General features: G+C 43.4%; 1 protein-coding gene across 3 annotated transcripts in view; it reads right to left on the bottom strand.

Moving 5' to 3' along the window:
• Nucleotides 1-21,210, bottom strand: part of tspan5a (tetraspanin 5a) — a 38,601-nt gene extending 17,391 nt beyond the window's left edge. For all 3 annotated transcript variants that reach the window (XM_061710296.1, XM_061710295.1, XM_061710297.1), the window contains exons 1-6: nt 20,824-21,210; nt 13,556-13,606; nt 5,853-5,999; nt 5,578-5,748; nt 3,436-3,561; nt 3,219-3,266 (exon numbers count right to left, since the gene is read on the bottom strand). In XM_061710296.1, coding sequence (XP_061566280.1) covers nt 3,219-3,266; nt 3,436-3,561; nt 5,578-5,748; nt 5,853-5,999; nt 13,556-13,606; nt 20,824-20,904 — 624 coding nt within the window. In that variant the 5' untranslated portion in view covers nt 20,905-21,210. The remainder of the gene's footprint in view (nt 1-3,218; nt 3,267-3,435; nt 3,562-5,577; nt 5,749-5,852; nt 6,000-13,555; nt 13,607-20,823) is intronic.
• Between the last annotated feature and the right edge of the window lie 591 nt (nt 21,211-21,801).

The following is a 21,801-nucleotide window of genomic DNA, read 5'->3' as shown; positions in this document are numbered from 1 at the left end:
ACCAGTACAACCCATCAGGCAAAACAAATGACATAAGACATGAGTCAACTGGTGAGAACAGATCAGAGAAAGGATGACATTGGGGAGGGAGGAGGGAAAAAAAGGCATTCTCATACTGTGTGTAAATACACAGTGTGAAAGTGCAAAAAAAACACCTCTGCACAGAGAGCAACATGACAAATTTAACATCACAAGGCTTGCACATCTGTGTGTGGGGGGGTGGTTCTAGGGACGGGGGGGGGGGGATCCCGGCACAGTACCCCAAGTGAGCACCGCGGCCAGTGGCGCGGCTCTCAAACCTGTTGACTGTGTTGGGGGGGGCTGATAAGAGGGGGGGCCGAGGAAGGCGTTGAGTTGAGGGAGGTGTGGTTAACAGCAAGTGTGTGTGTAGCGGTAAGTCCGTGAACTTCGCTCAGAGCTGCTCCTCAGCCAATGTCCTTGATGTTATCAGACGGCTCGGTAAAGTTCTGAAAACAGGGTCCACAGATGTTCCTGAGAGGGGAGGGTTAGTGGGGGCATAGCCACTTGTTTACATTTCACCAGGAAGATTGTGACCAGAGTGAACGGCCAAACCGCCCTGTCAAGGCCAGATTATAGAATCAACAATTATATTGCAAAAACAGGCAGCCTTAGTAATTTTCCGTCTGCCCTTTAGTTTATGGTTCATCAATGGCGACTCGAATCAGACGAATTTGTGATCAATTTCCGCCAAGCCGAGCTTCCAACTTCTCCAAGGTCTTATCCATCTTGCCAATGAGCTCAAAGACCGCCGCCAGCCTACGATTCTGTTCGAGAATCGCATCCAGCTTACGGCTTTGCTCTCTCAGCGTTAAAGTCTGAGCGTTGATCACCTTGCTTGACCCTTCAGCCACGTCCGGCAGCTCTGAAAGAGCCAGAACATCTGTCAACGACTTACGCGTTTGTCGGTACAGCAGGAATCCCCCTCCTATCAAGAGAAATCCTGCTATCATAAATCCAATTATGAAGCCATCTTCAACGTCCTCGACAGACAGAATCGCCAAACACAACGGTTTCCAATATTTGTAGGAATCCATTGTGTATCCAGCAAAAAATGTCCCATCGGGGCAAGAGGTCTCCCTTACCCCCTGGCTTCTTGTCGCAAAAATTTGGTCAATTGTGCTGAGAGAAAAGTTAATCAATTCCATGATTGTAGAGTTTCGGAGGAGTGAAAAGAAGAGACTCTGAAGACGAGACTAACAAAAGCAGTAGCAGGGCAGATAGATAAGGGAGAGGAGCAGAAAAAGTGTCCGCCTTCGTCGAGAGCCGGAAGAAGAAAATATGCTCTGGATCAGGAACTGGGGCTTAAAACAGAGATATTCTCTCGGCAATGAGGAACGGTGGCCGTGACGACCATGTTCCTTGAAGAAGGACTGGATGGGACGTGGAAGGCAAGAGGACAGACCTCAGCTGGAAGCCCCTAACCCTGACCCTGATCTGCAGACCTGTAGACCTGTAGACCTGCAGACCTGCAGACCTGCAGACCCTCAGACCTGCACACCTGCAGACCTGCAGACCTGCAGACCCTCAGACCTGCACAACTACAGACCTGATGTTATCAGACGGCTCGGTAAAGTTCTGAAAACAGGGTTTCAGACCCTCAGACCTGCACACCTACAGACCTGCAGACCCTCAGACCTGCAGACCTGCACAACTACAGACCTGATGTTATCAGACGGCTCGGTAAAGTTCTGAAAACAGGGTTTCAGACCCTCAGACCTGCAGACCTGCAGACCCTCAGACCTGCAGATCTGCAGACCCTCAGACCTGCACACCTGCAGACTTGCAGACCCTCAGACCTGCACACCTGCAGACCTGCACACCTGCAGACCCTCAGACCTGCACACCTGCAGACCTGCAGACCTGCAGACCCTCAGACCTGCACAACTACAGACCTGATGTTATCAGACGGCTCGGTAAAGTTCTGAAAACAGGGTTTCAGACCCTCAGACCTGCAGACCTGCAGACCCTCAGACCTGCACACCTACAGACCTACAGACCTGCAGACCCTCAGACCTGCAGATCTGCAGACCCTCAGACCTGCACACCTGCAGACTTGCAGACCCTCAGACCTGCAGACCTGCAGACCCTCAGACCTGCACACCTGCAGACCTGCACACCTACAGACCTGCAGGTCTGCAGACCTCAGACCTGCAGACCTGGAGACCTCAGACCTCCAGACCTGCAGACCTCAGACCTGCAGGTCTGAGGGTCTGCAGGTCTGTAGGTGTGCAGGTCTGCAGACCTGTAGACCTGCAGACTCGCAGACCTGCAGACCCTCAGACCTGCACACCTGCACACCTGCAGACCTGCACACCTACAGACCTGCAGACCTGGAGACCTCAGACCTGCAGACCTCAGACCTCAGACCTCAGACCTCCAGACCTGCAGACCTCAGACCTGGAGACCTGAAGACCTCAGACCTGCAGACCTGCAGACCTGCAGTGTCCAGCAGGAGATCATGACTTTGTCCTTTTTTGCACAACTTCATACATTTTTGATTGAAAATGGGACGAAGCAACAAAAAGGCTTCTTTGCCTTTAACCCTTGTACTGTCTTCGAGTCAAAATGACCTAATTCTCCTGTTCCTTCTTCCCTCCTGCTCTCCTTCCTTCTCACTTCCTCTTTTCTCCCTTCCTTCCTTCTTTCCTCCTGCTCTCTCCTTCCTTCTTCCCTTCCTCTTTCATTCCTTCCTCCCTTCCTTCCCTTGTTTTCTCCCTTCCTTCCTTGTTTTCTCCCTTCCTTCCTTCCTTCCTTCCTTCCTTGTTTTCTCCCTTCCTTCCATCCTTCTTTCCTCCTGCTCTCTCCTTCCTTCTCCCTTCCTTCCTTCTTTCCTTGTTTTCTCCCTTCCTTCCTTGTTTTCTCCCTTCCTTCCTTCCTTCCTTGTTTTCTCCCTTCCTTCCTTGTTTTCTCCCTTCCTTCCTTCCTTCCTCCCTTCCTTCTTTCCTCCTGCTCTCTCCTTCCTTCTTCCTTCCTCTTTTCTCCCTTCCTTCTTTCCTCCTGCTCTCTCCTTCCTTCTTCCCTTCCTCTTTTCTCCCTTGCTTCCTTCCTTCCTTCCTTCCTTGCTTGCTTGCTTCCTTCCTTCCTTCCTTCCTTGCTTGCTTCCTTCCTTCCTTCCTTCCTTGACCTGAAGACAGCACCAGGGTTAAGGTTATTTACAGGAATGTTGGGAAGTGTCTGCACCCTGATCCGTTACTCACCGGTTTAGCTCGGACGTCGTAGCCACACTGAGTGTTTATCACGTCCTCCTGGTGGCAGAAATGACACATCAGCAAATACTCTACTCCCATTCATCATCAGGGAACATTAACATTCTGCAGAAATCACCTTAGGTGGTTTGCAACAATAAATACAAACAGCTGATTAGTGAAGGAGCCTAAACTCTTCTTGTGTTCACTGGGGTGTGGATAGTTTTACCGCTGGGTCCTTGGTGCAGCAGGAGAAGGGAACGCCGCACTTTTCCCGACTGGGATTCCCATCAGTGCAGTTGAAATATATGTTCAGGTTCCAGTCGTCGGCTCCGAATGCACCGCAGCACTCCCACTAGAGTCCAGAGGAGGAAACCACGTTAGAGGAGGAAACCACGTTAGAGGCCACGCCCGCCTGAAGGGCTCATAGAGGAACACACATCAACATTCAAACCAGTCCCTTCTGCATCCGGCTACAACGTGTACATGCAATTATCAAAAGGAGGAGGAGCCATGGGATGTATCAAGACCAGGGGTCGGCAACCCAAAATGTTGAAAGAGCCATATTGGACCAAAAACACAAAAAACAAATATGTCTGGAGCCGCAAAAAATGAAAAGTCTTGTATCAGTCTTAGAATGAAGGCAACACATGCTGCATGTTTCTATATTAGTTAGAACTGGGGGAAGATTTTTTTTTTCATTATGCACTTCGAGAAAAAAGTCAAAATGTCAAGAAAAAAGTCGAAATGTTGAGAAAAAAGTCAAAATGTCGAGAAAAATGTCAACATTTCAAGAAAAAAGTCGAAATGTCGAGATTAAATAAGGAAAAAAGTCAAAAAAAGAAAAAAAGGAGAGAAAAAAAGAAGAAAAAAAGGAGAAAAAAGGTCAAACATTTTTTTAAAAGCTCCAGGAGCCACTAGGGCGGCGCTAAAGAGCCGCATGCGGCTCTAGAGCCGCGGGTTGACGACCCCTGATCAAGACGGTTCTGTTTAATGATTCCTTCTGTGCAGCTTTATGGCACTTTTCCACTAGAACCTACCCAACCCGACTCGACTCGGTTTGGTTCTTTTCCACTAGGGGTCTAATGTGCTGAGTAGATACTTTTTCTGTATCTATTCAATTCAATTCAATTTTATTTATATAGCGTCTAATACAACAGATGTTGTCTCTAGACACTTTCCAGAGATCCAGAACATAAACATAAACCCCTGAGCAATTATTACATAAACAATGGCAGGTAGAAACTCCCCTAGTGGGAGAAAAACCTTAAGCCAAACAGTGGCAAGAAAAACTCCCCTTTAGGAGGGAAGAAACCTCCTTCCTTCCTTCATATCTTTGTATCTATTCTACCGAGGTTCTAAGCTGCTGAGTCGGCTGTATCTGACATCATCACACTACAGGCCACCGATTGGTCGGGGGGTTGGAGTCAGACGTCTGAGTCAGGAGGAGGAAATCAGTGAAAGAGACTTTGACGGCTTCTGGTTCATTTTATTCAACCAGCAACGGCAGCAGAAGTCTGTTTCATGATCCAACTCTGAGGTGCAGATCTGTTAGTTCCTATGAAGCTCCCAGACCCCTGAGGTTCATCTGGATCTCTTAGTTCCTATGAAGCTCCCAGAACCAAGCAAGGTGAGGCAGCGTTCAGTTATTCTGCTCCTCACCGGTGGAACAAACTTCCTGTAGACCTGAGGTCTGCTCAAACTGTAGATCCTTTAAATCAGGCCTAAAACATTACTGTTTACTGAAGCGTACTCCTAAATTAAATACTTACCTGCTGGAACTCTACTGCCCTTATTTTTAACAACTTGTGCTTTTTTATTATTTTACCTCTTTTCTTATCATTTTATTTCATTTTAGTTGTTATTTAAGCATACTCTTAAATTAAATACTTATGATTTTTGAAAACCGCGCAAAGTTATGGATAAGCCCCGAATGCCGGCATTGTGACGTAGAATTGTCAAATTGGTTTAATTCACCGTACGAATTGTTACAGATTACTTTTGTAATACTGTATTTGACCCGGTCTTTGTACGTTTTGACCGTATAGAAACGTAATTCTTGCCATTTCAAGAATGAGATGTACCTCCTGTACTCTACTATCCTTACATTTAACAACTTGTGCTTTTTATTATTTTACCTCTTTTCTTATAATTTTATTTGTTATTTACTGTTTAATTGTGTCTTGCCGCTTTTAATGTTGATGTAAAGCACTTTGAATTACCTTGTGTTGAATTGTGCTATACAAATAAACTTGCCTTTCCTACTGTAACCTACACAAAGCCGTGGCACTAATGGATCCTGCCGGCTATAACATTGAAAGTTGCAGGTAAAACAGCCGTAAATGACTTTCCGAACGGCCGCTCCACTTACGTATTCCTGAGTGAAGTCGATGAGGTTCTGCAGGTCGATGTCGTCCCGGTAGGCCCGGATGTTGTTGTTGATGAACAGGTTGAGCTGGTCTTTGATCCAGTCCTTAAAGACGAACGCTAGGATTCCCGTGGTCAGCTCCAGGAAAAAGATAATTCCCAGAAACACGGAGAACTGCGGCAGGAAGCAGAGAGCAGACAGGTCGCTTTAATCGGTTCACTTCCAACGGCTGAGAGTTTCTCACGGTTCGTATTTGCAGCCAGCAGAACGGGACATACAAACTTCAGTAAGAAAGTGTTCTCCCGCAGCGCTCCGATGCAGCCGGCGAAGCCCAGGATGAACATGACCCCCCCCACCACCATGAAGAGCCAGACGGGGTCCAGGCCCCCCAGGTCTGTGATGGACGAGATGTTGGACAGAACCCCCTGAGGAGGACACAGTCACAGTCAGACACCAGGGACAGCAGACACAATCATGGGAATTATAGAAGATTAGATCAGCATTTACGGCATTCATCTGCAAACGTGCACATTAGGCTAAAAGGAGGAACTGTAAACATACAGTATTCATGGGTTTCAGTCACGTGACATTTTTTGTTGTCAGCGCCATCTTGAGGACCGACCGAGGACCTTTCCGTCGCGCAGCCAATATGACGTCTCACCTAATAACTCACTTAACTCCCGAAGAACAGCAACGGTATCTACAGAAAATTGACACTTTAGGTTTCGATCCGTATCTAATATCTAATCAATTACTGACTCCACTCCAGTCTGCCAAAAACCTGCCAGATTTGTCGTTTGCGGACATATATATCTACCTGGTCCACAATCCTTCTCCATACACCGGCAAAGCTCTCAAAGCTTTTAAAGTACCAAAGCTTACCGCTACTTCACATCATGATGGGTTAAAGATGCCAAACTTCATCATGTGGAGGCCAAAAAAATGTTCGTGGTAACAGGAAAGGTAAGTGACAGTCTGGTGATGAATAGCATTGAATTGACTGCACAGGATACGTTTATGTAATGAAAAGTAAGAAGGCAGTTCACTTTTTCAGTAACGTTACTACTCTAGAAAGTAAAAGCATATCATCATGTCACCATAAAACTTTATTAAAACATAAAATATAAAATATGATTTATTATATTATTAATGCAAATGTTCATCTTGCGCTCCCGATCTCCTGCGCGGTGCGTCCCGTGACGTCTCCATCACCAAGCGGCTCTCCCAAATCCAACTCAGCCTGGATCTCGTGTCCTCTGCTTTTTCCCCACATCTCAGTAATGATCTGACATGCTGACATGCTGGCTGCATTTAACACCACGAACACGCCGCTCATTCCACGCTGTTCGCTGTTTGATTGCGTCACCACACGCAGTTATTAATTGTTTTTTCCCCCCCCACTTACAGGACCTTTTCTCTCCCTCCCGTCCGATGTTCTGGGACCTATATAATAATAGGATATTATTTATTTCTGCCACTTTATTGTGGTTTTTGTGGTGAAATGAGGAGGAATCATAGATAACTTCTCATTTCAACTAACTGGATCAGCCGTTCCTCATCATGACTGTTTCCTACAGCGGTATATATACAGTACTTTAAAAAGCGACCTTGCCACCAGGAGAAGCAAGAGTGCGGGTGAAACGCCTAATGCAGTGCAATCAATCAGATTTAAAACTAATCACATTCATTTCTAGCCATAGTACACTTCTACGCTACTACAGTACCATACTTCTACGCTACTACAGTACTACACCTCTACGCATCTACACTAGTACACAACTACACTACGCTACTACACGTCTACGTTACTACGGTACTGCGCTACTACACTACTACCTTACCACACAACTACCCTACTACGCTGCTAAAGTAATAATAATTAAAGCTGCAAGCAGCGATGAACGGGCCCTCGCACTCACGTCCACCGCCCCCCATAAGCATATCAGAAATGACACCACCCACGACTTCCTATGTCAAACCATTCAAAAGTTATAGCAGAAAAAAGGGACAACCAATCAGAAGAAGGGGCGGGGCTAATTCAGGCCAATGAAGGTCAAGGACTCCATACAGAATCTGATGACACCACCCACGACTCTCTATGTTAAACCATTCCAAAGTTATAGCAGAAAATAGGGACAACCAATCAGAAGAAGGGGCGGGGCTAATTTTCACCAATTATGGTCAAGGACTCAATACCGAGTCCCATGACACCACCCACGACTCTTTATGTCAAACCATTCAAAAGTTATTGCAGAGAAAAGTATTCTAGGGAGCGCTGTTGAGCCGTTAGGCCACGCCCATTAATGCAAACCATGAAATATTTAATTTATCGCCAGGCCTGGCTTGCATGCAAAATTTGGTGACTTTTGGAGAACTATCAAATATGGACCAATCAGATGAAGGGGGAGGCACGCTTTTTGGCGTCTAGCATCGCCACGGTAACACTTTTTAAAGAGAAAAGTAATGCGCGTAGTCGCAGGATGGAGACGCACATTTTGAGGTATAACACACCTGGTTGCACGTTACGGTTCGGGCCGTATTAATTGCCGAAGGAATGGCATAAATTGCGCCAAAATTACACAATTAATTCAAAATGGCTGACTTCCTGTTCGGTTTCGCCCATTGCGCCAAGAGACTTTTCTTTAAGTTGCGACATGATACAGGTGTGTACCGATTTTCGTGCATGTACGTCAAACCGTATTGTGGGGCTTGAGGCACAAAGTTTTCCGGGGGGCCATGTTGAGCCATTTTGCCACGCCCATTAATACAAACCATTAAATATAAAATTTTTCGCCAGGCCTGACTTGCATGCAAAATTTGGTGACTTTTTGGGCACGTTTAGGGGGGCAAAAAGGCCCTCCTTTCTTCAGAAGAAAAAAGAAAGAAAAAAAAAATTCCAACAGATACAATAGGGCCTTCGCACTGAAGGTGCTCGGGCCCTAATAATAATGACTTGGATTTATATAGCGCCCTTCAAGGCACCCAGAGCGCTTTACAGAGATCATTATTCATCCATACACATCCTCACTGGTGGTGGTAAGCTACGTTTTGTAGCCACAGCTGCCCTGGGGCAGACTGACGGAAGCGTGGCTGCCATATCGCGCCAAATGGCCCCTCCAACCACCACCAAACATTCATACACATTCAAACACATTCACACGGGGCAAGGTGGGTAAGGTGTCTTGCCCAAGGACACTAAAGTACCACACTACTACCCTACCACACGACTACGCTACTAAAGTACTACACTACTGCCCTACCACACGACTACCCTACTAAAGTACTACACTACTACACTTAGGGATGGGAATCGAGAACCGATTCTTGTTGAGAACCGGTTCCCAGTTTTTCAATTCATTGGAATCGTTTGCCTTTTTTGCAAACGATTCCCTTATCGATTCCAGTGGGTGTGAATGACGTCACCACGCATGTTGTGTAGTTACGCAACGTGCACATTTGCACCCAGCAGGAAAACATGGAGACAAAGCGGCATTAACGCTTGAAAGTCTGGTTACATTTTACGAAAAAGGATGACAACAGGGCGACTTGCAATACTTGCAATGTGGACATTTCAACAAAGGGAGGAAACTAGGGCTCAGCCGGCTGGGCTTTCCTCCGCAACCCGGTCGCGCTGGTCGCGCGGCCAGGGAGCGCGCTCTGCTGTCCGCCAGAGCGCTTCTAACACAGATGCAGCGCATCAGCTCATCAATGGGAGAAGTTAAAGAGCATCTACCGCTAGCTTCTCCTTTCATCAAGGCAGGGAGGAGTATCAGGCCAGAATAGATGAATGTCACCAAGCAGTGACTAAGTTTGTGGTGTTGAACATGTTACTGGACATTCTGTGTAGTGCTGGGCGGTATACCGGTTAATACCGAATACAGTGTTTATTTTTCTTATGATATGAATTTTTCATATACCGTAATACCGGTGAGTAGCGTACACAACGTTGGGAGCGCGGCGCGGCGGAACGTAGCGCCGCTGGACACTGTTTGTGAGGGGACTGTTTAGCGAGTGAGGGAGTGAGCGGAGCCGGCAGGGAAAAGTCAACAGTGCCGCGTGTCCGCATGTAACCTAAATCTACCATGGCCTCAGCGTTAGGGCTCGGCCAAGTGAGGCTTTATAAATATATGGGCTTTATAAATGTATTAAATATATGAGCGCGGAGACGGCGAGGAGTACGAGCCGGGCTCACAGTGAGTCGCACTGTGAAGCCTGATTTATGGTTCCGCGTTAAATCGACGCGGAGCTTTCGCCGTAGGGTACGCCGTAGGTGGCGTAACCTACGGCGTAGGGCCTGCGTTGGTGTAACGTGGAACCATAAATAAGCCTTAAACCACACCTGCAGCCCGTCAGCTCATCAGGAGGAGAGGTTAAACAGCGGGGCTGCGAGTTGTTCATTGCTGGTTCGTTTTGTTAACTCTGAGAGCTTTATTGGTTTGTTTGTTAGTTTGCTGGTGTTTTTTTTTCTCTCTGGGATTTTTTAGTTATTTATGAAGAAGTTCTGATTTCCCTGTGAGCAGTACTCGAGTTGAGGGGGGATGAGGGGTGATGTGATGGCACCCTCCCCTGAAATAAAAACGGTCAAAACCCCCCCCCCCCCCCCCCTGAAATAAAAACGGTCAAAATCATCCCCCCTGTAAAACTGCCATCCCCCCTTTCCATCCCTTATGTCATTTCATTAATGAATGTGGTTTTACTGCTATTTCAACATTTAGAGTCATCACCAGAAAAATAACACATTTGACAATTTTCACCTGTTTCAAGTAAATTTTCACTTGAAATAAGTAGAAAAATCTGCCAGTGGGACAAGATTTATCTTATTACAATCAAAAAAATCTTGTTCCACTGGCAGATTTTTCTACTTATTTCAAGTGAAAATCTACTTGAAACAGACTGATTTATTGCTTGTGTAGTTGTAAAATACATGAGAACAGGACCTTGAAAAAAATAATCGCATATTAAATCGCAATATTGAGGAAAAAAATCACAATTAGATTATTTTCAAAAATCGTTCAGCCCTACATTAGAATCATAACTCATTGTAAACGGCATAATTTTGTGAGGGCATGCGAACCTGTATTTATACTAGTGTGGACATTAATGTTTTTCTACAATATTTCATCCTCATGACAGTAAAATAGGCCATTCTAAGTCAATTTACTGCAGCCATTCCTTTCCAAATCATTAGAAAATGTGGTTAACACCCAGTTGTGCATGAAAAAAAAAAATACCGTGATATACCGTGAAACCGATATAATTTTGAAAAATACCGTGATATAAATTTTTGGTCATACCGCCCAGCACTAATTCTGTGTAATTGCCACAGAATATTTTGTTGTATTTAGTAGGGCTGCAACAACGAATCGATAAAATCGATAAAAATCGATAATTAAAAGCGTTGGCAACGAATTCCATTATCGATTTGTTGTGTCGCGCGATTATTACGTCACTCACTAAAGCGTGATTTATGGTTCTGCGTTAAATCGACGGCGTAGCCTACGGCGTAGGGTACGCGGCGGTATGCGTAGGCTCTGCGTTGGTGTAACGCGGAACCATAAATCAGCCTTAAGTCGCGGAGCTGAAGTTGAGGTATTTCGCCCGGACTACATTTAATGCGGCACAGCGCGCTAACGCCGCACACGTAAAAAGAAGAAAGAGGGCGCAGATTTGTTTGGTTTTTGTAACATGCAGTGCTCAGGCAGTCTGCAATGGCCCAGATGGGAGACACATGTAGCTCAGTGCTTAACTTTTATTTTTAATCCACGCTATATTCTTCTGGTCCGTTCTCCTATATGTTCCCCCTCTAACCAGGTACATACAGTACATGAGTTCCTCTAAACATCTGTTCCCGCTACAGTTTTAACTAAAAGAAAAGGCAGAAAATGTCAGAAAAATAAAAACGAAATAAAGCTAACTGGGTAGTTTTCAATGTTAGCTCTGTAGTCATTCATGGATAAAACAAGCAGCACTGGTGCCCAATGTGCTCCAATACAGCAGGTCTCAGAATTTTATTTTGAACACTGCTAAAACTCAAAATCTTATAAAGACTTTAACTTAAAACTTAACTAGAACTTAAAATTTGCTTGACACAAATGAAAGTTCAATTGAAACCCCTAACCTTTTAAGTGATGTGTGTTATCCGGTGTAATGGCATTTTTAGGTTAGAAATAAGAAAACTGATTTGTATTTTTCTTTAATTTTTATAATTTATTTATTGTTCTGATAGCTCAGGTCCCTTTTAAACAAAGTATACTTCTTTTGTGCACTTTATTTTTATATATTTGGCAGATGTAAAGCATACATGTGTATGTTTTCTGTGTTAGTCCATGTAGTTGTTTTTTTTTAATCAATACTTTAAAAGCTCAGGGATGTTCAAGGAGCAACCTGTTTGTGAACTTTCTGAAGATTATCTGCACTGTGAATTTGCACTGTCAGTTCTGTTTTCGAATGGTTGGAATTTAATGCTTTTTTGTTGTTTTTTTTATCCGATTCATCGATTAAACGAAAAAATAATCGACAGATTAATCGATTATTAAAGTAATCGTTAGTTGCAGCCCTAGTATTTACTTAATTTCTACAGAAGAATATTTATTTTATTATTATTTTTTTTTTTATATTAAATACATATTTTATATTACAAATAATTTTGTGGGGACCCCCTGGCACCATCGAGGAGCCCAAGGCTGGGGGCGTCTTAAGACCTCACTTGTATCTTTTTGTTCAAAGATATTAAACAAAGTTGATGCTAATCGACCTGTTTGTTCTCATTTTTTCCAAATGGGAATCGATAAGAGAATCGATAAAGAATCGAATCGTTACACAGAATCAAAAATGGAATCGGAAATGGAAAAATCTTATCAATTCCCATCCCTAACTACCCTACTACACCACTACTATACTACACTACTACCCTACTACAATACTACCTTAATACACTACTACACTACTAATCCTACTACACTACTACCCTACTACAATACTACACCACTACCATACTACACTACTACACTACTACCCTACTACACTACTAATCCTACTACACAAGTACACTACTATGCTACTACACACCTATGCTAGTACGCTACTATGGTACTATGCTACTACGCTACTACGATACTATGTAACTTCGCTACTATGATACTCTGCTACTACGATACTATGCTACTACGCTACTATGATACTCTGCTACTACGGTCCTATGCTACTACGCTACTATGATACTCTGCTACTAGCCTACTACATTACTACACCTCTACGCTACTACACAAGTACACTACTATGCTACTACACACCTATGCTACGCTACTACGGTCCTATGATACTCTGCTACTACGCTACTATGCTACTACACTGCAGCTTAACGTCTCACAATAAGTTTCTGGAGATATATATGATATTTATGTTTTTTGGTTAGCAAGAATATCTTCTTTTCCTGAATCATTTAACCTTTCTTTCTCTATTTTTTGTATATTATTATACTTTTTAAAACCAGAAACGTTGGATTTAAAGCTGTACTGTACTTGAGGCTGAGCTGAAGACACGTTAACCTTTTCCACTTTTAGTTGGTGAATGGGCATATAATCATTCCCCGAGAAGCAAGAAGCAGCTCTGGCACGTCATTCCTGCAATAAGGATCTTCAGAGAGAATGAAATTCTCATATTCCCTCCATTTATCTATTGGTCTAATTTAGTTTCCAGCACAGATACGTGGCCCCTGGAGGGAATAGCATTTTAATCTATCTGCTAATTACACTGAGTCTAATACTTCTGGGGGGGAAACAGCGGCTCATTTTTAGGGCGCAGAGCTTTTAAAACCCGATAAAGTTAAGACAAGATGAAATACTCAGCATTAAACCAGGAACTGAGTCTCGTTGGTCCTCAAACATCCTCATAATAAGACCAATAATCTTGGTAAAAACTTTTTATGTGTATTTAAACAAAAGAATTTCACTTTTTCTTTGAAACGAGCACGTATACTCACCTTCTCACTCCATGCCCACAGTCCAATTCCAACCAAGGCCATACCCAGCAGCTGCAAAACACCGGTCACATCGCTGTAGTGAGTGTATTTACAAATGCAGAATGACACAAATTCACCATTCTTTATGAAAAAAAGACATATTCATGCACAATACTTTCCCTGTGAGCTCTTCTGTCAGGAGGGTTTAGTTGTCTCATGGTGACGTCTATTTAAAGGCAGTTAACGATTACTGGCTGCACTTCAGAAATTCAAAATTTCATAGTTACAACAGATCTGTGTGAGTTTTTGCTGTTGTCTTCAAGAGGTCTATGATAACGCACAATCTCATAACGCTCACAGATAACTAGCATAAAAACTTTTTTCTATACACTTGCACATGTCATCATCAAATTTCTGTTGATTTCTGTATTTCTGTACGGATCTAGAAGTCGGACACCAGTTGTCAAAAGTCAACTTGTTACGGTAACATTCCCAATCTTTATTTGATAATCCCCTCGAACAGCTTGACAAACTATTTATCTTATCTTCCGTTGCCAGAATGAGCGCGCATACGGTACTACTTCATCATTGTTTACACAACACAAAAAGGGTCTACAAGTTAAACTTCCCCTGTTCCCATCTGCCCTGATTGTTTGCACCTGTGTCTCTTCAAGCCTGAGAGTATGGGCCAATCCCAATACACCCCCTACTTTTTACCACTAACCCTCACTCACTACCACACTACCACTAGCCCTCACTCACTACCACTAACGCTGGGCGATAAACGTTTATTAGATCTCGATCTCGATTCAGACACTAATGCGATCTCATTTTTAATAAGATCGAATCACGGCGATTCTGTGACGTCACGCTGCATTATTTATTTATGTTCCTTCCTTCTGAATCATCCCAGGCAAAAACTAAAAGTTGTGTGGTTGTGTTCTGTGTCCGTCTCCTCTTCTTGTCATGATCATGTGCAAACACCCCGTTGCTATGGCAACACGCACTCATTTACTGCACATGTGTGTGGTAGAGCCCTGCGCGGGACTGTTTTTTTCATCCCGCTCCCACTGCATTTCTGACCATTACCGCCCGCACCGTGTGTGTTCCGCTCCCGCCCCCTCCCGCAAAACTCGCCTTTTGCGCACGCATCAATTATGTGAGTAGGTTGTGAGTGGCTCAAATAAGACTAATAAATAACATAAAATAAACAATGTTAATGAATGAAACGAATTACTGTAATTTAACAAATGAATCGCTTGGCCATTACATTGCTGTGGAGGAAGAGAATGCTGCTGACCGACTGCGGTCCCAATCCCGTGCATCTCTCTTCCAACATGCGCCCACAGACACTAAATGCAGTTTCTCCAAATATCTGACTGGCCTTGCTTTGTCTTTGCTTTGTAAAGACCTTATTTTGGTTCTTTTTCACGTCATTTATTTCCATCTGGTTGCTAGACTACATCCCGATCCCGCAGGGGTTTTTTTGTCCGCCCGCTCCGTTCTATAATACATCCATGGCTCCCGCCCGCAGCAAAATTCAAACCGCCCGATCCCGCGAGATTTGCGTTGGGTCCCGCGACAAGTCAAGACAAGTTTACATTTTGAGATAGCAAAGCTTGTGTTCAAGTTTACATTTTGATATAGCAAAGAGAAAAATCGAGCCCAGCACTAACTACCACTAGCCCTCACTCACTACCACTAGCCCTAAAAATGAAGCCACAAATTTTAGCGCCCTTGTAATCTTCCCTAGGCCCAGTCCCAATACTCCCACTACCCCTACTTTTCAGCACTACCCCTAAATTTAGCTTGCTACTTCACTGCGTGGTTTACGTTCGGGTACGTAAGCGACTGTGTAGTTACGTTTCGACATAGGTCACACCATATCAGGAAGCCGAGAGCTAAAAGCTGTTTTAATTTCAGCTGTAGCGCTGTTAATATGCCACTTTATTAAGTTTTAATATTTTTTCAGGCGTAAAAGTAACCGTTAAGATCCCCAACCTGGGCTCAGTTTATCCAAATAACGCCTGTTAAGAAATTTGATCCAATGTTTTCGGGGGGGTATCTAGAGCCGCTGGAATGGGAGCTGATTTATGGTTCCACGTTAAATCGACGCAGAACCTACGGCGTAGGGTACGGCGTGGTACCGCGTAACCTACGCCGTAGGCTCTGCGTTGGTGTAACACGGAACCATAAATCCGCCTTTTTTGGCGAGATCTGAAAAACGAGCAAGCGAGTGATTATGTACATTCACTGAGTGAATATTATGAAAGTACAATATATATTTCTCGCTAGAAATGTAATCAAAACGCATTTTTATGCAGAAACTAACTCAAAATATTGATTTTATTCACTAAAAAATAAGAAATGTCATGTTTTTTCGTTCGATTCAGTCCGCAAATGATGACCTAAAAGCATTCTGGGAAATTTTTCTAGCCCTCGGTCAGCTAGTCAGCATCTGAAATCCCTCGCTGTGAAGGGACAGATTGATACTCACTAGCCCTCGATATGTGCACTCCCCCTAGATGAAAAGAGGAATTGGGACACCACTACCCTCACAGGAACGCGCAAAGTTTAGGGGTAGTGCTGAAAAGTAGGACTAGGGGGGGATTGGGACTGGGCCTAAATCTTATCATGTCTTTGCCTTGGAGTTATTGGAGTTTTTAGTTAATTAAGATGCTTGTTTTTGCAAACCGCAGCCTCCGCGCACCTGAGTTTGGGTCCTACATTCCTTGACATCCTGACACTTTGCATATTTGTACATTATTTCTTTTCTTTCTCAATGATGGCATCACGATGTTAACATGTGGTCTTCTTATTGTGGACAATGAAAACAGTATTGTTGTCAAAATCGGTGCGTCCGAAATGCCACACTAAACAGTATACTGTATACTCAAAAAGTATACTTCAGTTCGGCACACTTTTCAGTAAATATCAGTAGTGTGCATTAATTCGGACTTACTACTCAGAGCCACAAGTCACTTTCTGCCGTTGGGAGGGGGAGTTGTCACCATGGTAACAGGGAGTTGTTACCATGGTAACAACTCCTGTCACAGCAGCAGTAGCAGCACCGCTCCGCTCTTTCCTGTTTATCCTGGCCCAAACAAGATGACATTATATAATATTATTATATACAAATATTATAATATTATTATATAATAATAACTATACGTATCTGCGCAGCACTTAGCAACCAAACACCGCTGCATTGCATTGTGGGAAGTTTCTGCTTAGCTAGTGTCTGTCTGTCATTACCCGATGTGAGTCGCTACCCGATTTGAGTCGCACATGCGCAGTCGCGTCCAACATCATCGGCCATCTTGGAAAGCAACATACGGCAACACCACTTGGACAAACTGTCATTACCCGATGTGAGTCGCTACAGCGCATGCGCCACTTTTCGCTGTGCATTTCAGCAGGAAATCAGTCAGTCAGTGGAGAAGTAGAGAGTGTTGTCATTACTCGATTATTAGTGATGCACCGAAATGAAAATTTGTGGCCGAAACCGAAAATAATAATAAACACTTGGCCAAATACCGAACAATACCGAACATTGTTCTTCGCAGTTTTTCATTTATTTTGCCAATTTTTTCACCATTGCATAAATCAAATAAATTTGATTTAGGCATGCTTTTAAAAGAAATAAATCGTTTACAAAATTACAAGGTAGAAAACATTTGTTGAACATAAAAAACTGAACATTTTTTAATTTCCCAGCATTTCTTAAATATTCCAGCAGACATTATACCAGCAAAGAACAATAACTTAAAATAAATAAATTAGCAAAATACTTTTTTGGGCCATCTTTGAGCTTACGTTAGGCTTAACTGACTGAACATTGTAACATAGGCCTGAAAACAATAAAAAATGCATTAAAGCGCTCAGGGTTTTTTATCATTTCAAATGATAAATCAAACTTGTAGTGCTGAAAGACTTTGCAGATGTGCCCCCTCTAGATATTTGAGCAGAACATTCATTGCAAACAGCCATTCTTGTATTATTCTTTGCCACTCTAATATACTTCTACACTGCTGACATGTTTGCACCGCACCACTTCACTGCTGTTTGATTTCGTCATCTAAACGCACCTGTAATAGATTGATTTATGTTGTTTTGGTTCCACCTCCTGGTGAATGTTAGGTAAAATTCTTATGTGGTTAGTTTTTGGTTGGCCAACTATTTATGTGGTGAGCAACAATTACAGGAGCGTTATGTGGTTAGTTTTTGGTTGGCCAACGATTTATGTGGTGCGCAACAGTTACGGAGCGGCCAGTCTATTTATATTACAACGCCGTTATTAATTGTTCGTTTTTTTTCCCACTTATTCCACCGGACACCGAAAGTGTTTTTTTTGCCATTTTCGGCCGAACAATTTCGGTTGCCGAACAATCTGTGCATCACTACCAATTATTGATTAAAATGAGCGACTTTAATTTTTTCCATCAGCTCCATGCCTACATGGAATCCGGAAAGTTTCATCCCAGTTTGGGAAAAGCTGACAAATGGAAGATTACTCGTTCTATGAGTAATTACATCTTGAAAGGTAATTTGGCTATCATGCTTAGCTATGCTTGCTAAAAATAATATAAATATTTTTTGCATCAATACCCTTATATAGCATAACATTCCCTGTTTGCTAATATTTTTCCATTGTCCAAGTGGTATTGCCATATGTTGCTTTCCAAGATGGCAGACGATGTTGGACGCGACTGTGCCAGCCCCCGGGTCTCGCACTCAGAAGGCACGCCGATTTTTTCCAGTGGCCAGCCGCGGTACTGCAACAAAAAATCCCATGGGGCCCAGAAAGCTTTTTTCCCATAGACCGCAATAGTAAAAGAGAAGCCTCTAAAACTGTTCACAGGAACCTCCAGCTGTAATCACCGGCAATTAGTAATCTTTGTATTCTATATTTTTAAGTCATGGACTTCATATCCGTCAAAAATGTTTTCTCACAGCCATGATTGACTGATCTGACGGGTTGCCATAGCAACGACGTCGGAGCGGAGGCGTCACCCAGCGCGTGTATTGTGTGAAGTCATGTATTTTTTTTATATATATAAAAAAATCCCAAAATATCTGTACCGTTTCTGATTGGGTCGGCACTGCGAATCATTTTTAGACATAAAAATGAACGCATACCGCAAAAGTTGTGTCTCGGCGGAGGGACCCGAGGTCCCAGCAAAATGAGAAACAGAGAAAAGTGTTCAGAACAAAACCACCAGCAAACTAACAAACCAACCAACAAAGCTCAGAGTTAACAAAACGAACCAGCAATGAACAACTGGCAAGCCCGCTCCATAACCTCTCCTCCTAGGAGGAGAAGGGCTGACCGTACGTGGAAATGCGGTCTTTTTTTCTGCTATTAAAACATGTAATGTGAATTTGCAACACTTAAACTACAAATAATATTTTTTGACGTGACATCAGAGATTGTACATGCTCTCTGTGAAAGGATGAGTAGCTCCACAACTGGAAATGGGCGGGTGGTTTGGAGCGTCTGGGACAGTCATATCCGATCTGAGTGTTTGGAGCTGTTCAGACTGAGACGCATCTGCCCAAATGCGATATGGATCGGATATGAAACTACCTCCCGGAGGTGGTTTCGATCTGGTTTGCAAAAATCGGATATCATGCGGTTTGGGACTGTTCAGACTTCAAAAGAGTCATCCAGTTTCAATCTGGATGGGCTAAAAATCGGATATTGGCTGGCAGTCTGAACGCGGCCTAAAGGTTCATTTTCCCCCCAGTCAAATGCATGTAACTCTGTTATAACAAAACGGGTAAAACAAATCTACAATGTTTAAATTATTTATAACTGATATAATCTCAATTGTGAATAGGGATGTTTTGTCGCATAGGCCGTCAGCACAAGCAGCCGTTAAAAGAGGACCATCCCAGAGGGTTTTCATAGAGATCGCTCTGAAATATCTAGAAAAGATGTGCTCAATGCTCATATGGCTCAGACCTTTCAGGCCCATGACACTTTGGTTAAAGGTTAGATTAAATCTAATTATTTCATTGAAGTGATATCATTCAGCAATATAGGCCTATAATGATTTTTAATGTAAAACTTTGTTATATTGCTACATGTCCAATATGCCGTCCCACGCGCCTCGTCTGTTTAGGATTTTTTCGGTGGGTACCACCGGGCCTGAAAAAAATTCTAGGGGAAACACTGCGCTGAGTGAGCAAATTGCATTGAAATGAATGGGCGGCCATTTTCGATGTCCCATCCAGTTTTTATTAATAGATCCATGGACTGCGCATGTGTGACTCATGGGTAGCGACTCACATCGGGTAATGACATCCGTCAATCCATACTGGCGGTGCGTCCGAAATGCCGTACTAAAAAGTATATACTAAAAAGTATATTTAAATTCTGCACACTTTTGAGTAAATATCCGTAGTGTGCATTAATTTGCACATACTATTAAGAGCTCACTTCCTGCCGTAGGGAGGGGGGGGAGTTGTTACCATGGTAACCTGTCCCAGCAGCGGTAGCAACGGTAGCAGCGGTCCGCTCTGCTATTTCCCGTTTATCCTGGCCGAAACAAGATGAGATTATAAAATATTATTATATATGAATATTATAATATTAATATTATATAATAATATTATTATACTTATTATACTTATGACATATACGTATCACTTAGCAACCAAACGCCGCTGCATTGCATTATGGGAGTTTCTGCTCGGCTAGTGTCCATCAATCCACACTAATACATTTCTCCAGAATGAGTATGAATAGTACATACTATTGTGTACGTACTAATGTTTCGGACGCACTAAAAAATCTCGCACACTCATTTTGCATACTCATTAGGGTGGAAGTGTGGGATTTTGGACGCAGCCTAATAAATTTCTCCAGAATCAGTATGGAAAGTACATACTATTGTGTAGTACTAATGTTTCGGACGCACTAAAAAAATCTCACATACTGTTAAGTATCACTTACAATTAAGTTTAACTCGGAATGGCCATTTTCATTCGGACTTGGGTGTTTACAGGGTATTTTTTACTCATTTTAAATTTTAAATGATTTGCTAAAACCCTCCGTTAACCCGTCCAGAGGTTCCGTCCCTGTGTTATCCCAGCTGGCTGAGCTGCTCAGCTGTCATCCTCCACTATAAAGCCGATTATCTTTTCTGCCATCTAAACTGGAGCGTTTGTCTGAACATTCCCCGGTATCGAACCAGAGATCCATGATGCTGTTTCCCCCCCTCCTCCTCCAACTGGACCTGATGGTAGTCAGGACAAAGCACAGAAAATCAATAAAAACCTCTCACCCAGAACAGGATGTTGAATCCGAAAATGAAGTACTTGATGCAGCAGCTGACTTCGTGGCCCTTGTAGTGATTCCCGGACATGTTGGAGCATCGTCCGGTCCCGGCTAGAGAAACCCGGCCTGCTACCAGAGACCCGGCCTGCTACAGGCTTGGTGCGGCGCGGAGCGGAGCGGGAGCGGGCTCGGCGCGGCGGGGACGCATGTCACTGCGGCGGCTTCAGAGAAGAGACCGGGCCCGGACCCGGACACCAGCGACGACGGCGCCCACCAGCGAGCCGCTAAAACACACACACGCCGGATCCAGGGAGTAAAACCAGAGCAAGAGAATAAAACCAGACTCCGTTATTCAGGGAGAATAGCGCCCAGGGGAGGCGGGGACGCGGCTGCGGATGCTCGCAGATGATTGGCTCCGAGAAGAGATGGACGGGGACTCTAGCCAATCACATCACAGGAAGGCTGAGGCACTTCCTGTCTCGTAAATAATAATAATAATAATAATAATAATAATAATAATAATAATAATAATAATAATAATAATAATAATAATAATAATAATAATAATAATAATAATGATAACCAATTTTATTTATATTATATTATTATATTTATTATATATTTTATTTGATTTATTTATATTACTGATTTGTGTATTTATTTGTCTGTTCGCTTGTTTGTCTATTTTGAAAAAAGAAAATCTAAATCCTGGACACCTTGATTTTTTTCGTCTTTGTTTTTGTTTACACCGTGTTTTATTTTTATTATATTTATCATGTTGTTGCAGAGTACGAGCGACGACGGCGCCCACCAGCGAGCCGATAAAACACACACACGCCGGATTCAGAGAATAAAACCAGAGCAGCTCCGTTATTCCTGGGGAGGCGGTGACGCGGCTGCGGATGCTCGCAGATGATTGGGTGCAAGAAGAGATGGACGGGGACTCTAGCCATTCACATAACAGCAAGGCTGAGGCACTTCCTGT

This window comes from Cololabis saira, chromosome 20 (genome assembly GCF_033807715.1).
Source record: "Cololabis saira isolate AMF1-May2022 chromosome 20, fColSai1.1, whole genome shotgun sequence".
Taxonomy (NCBI): domain Eukaryota; kingdom Metazoa; phylum Chordata; class Actinopteri; order Beloniformes; family Belonidae; genus Cololabis; species Cololabis saira.
This window is presented reverse-complemented; position numbering and strand designations above follow the sequence as displayed.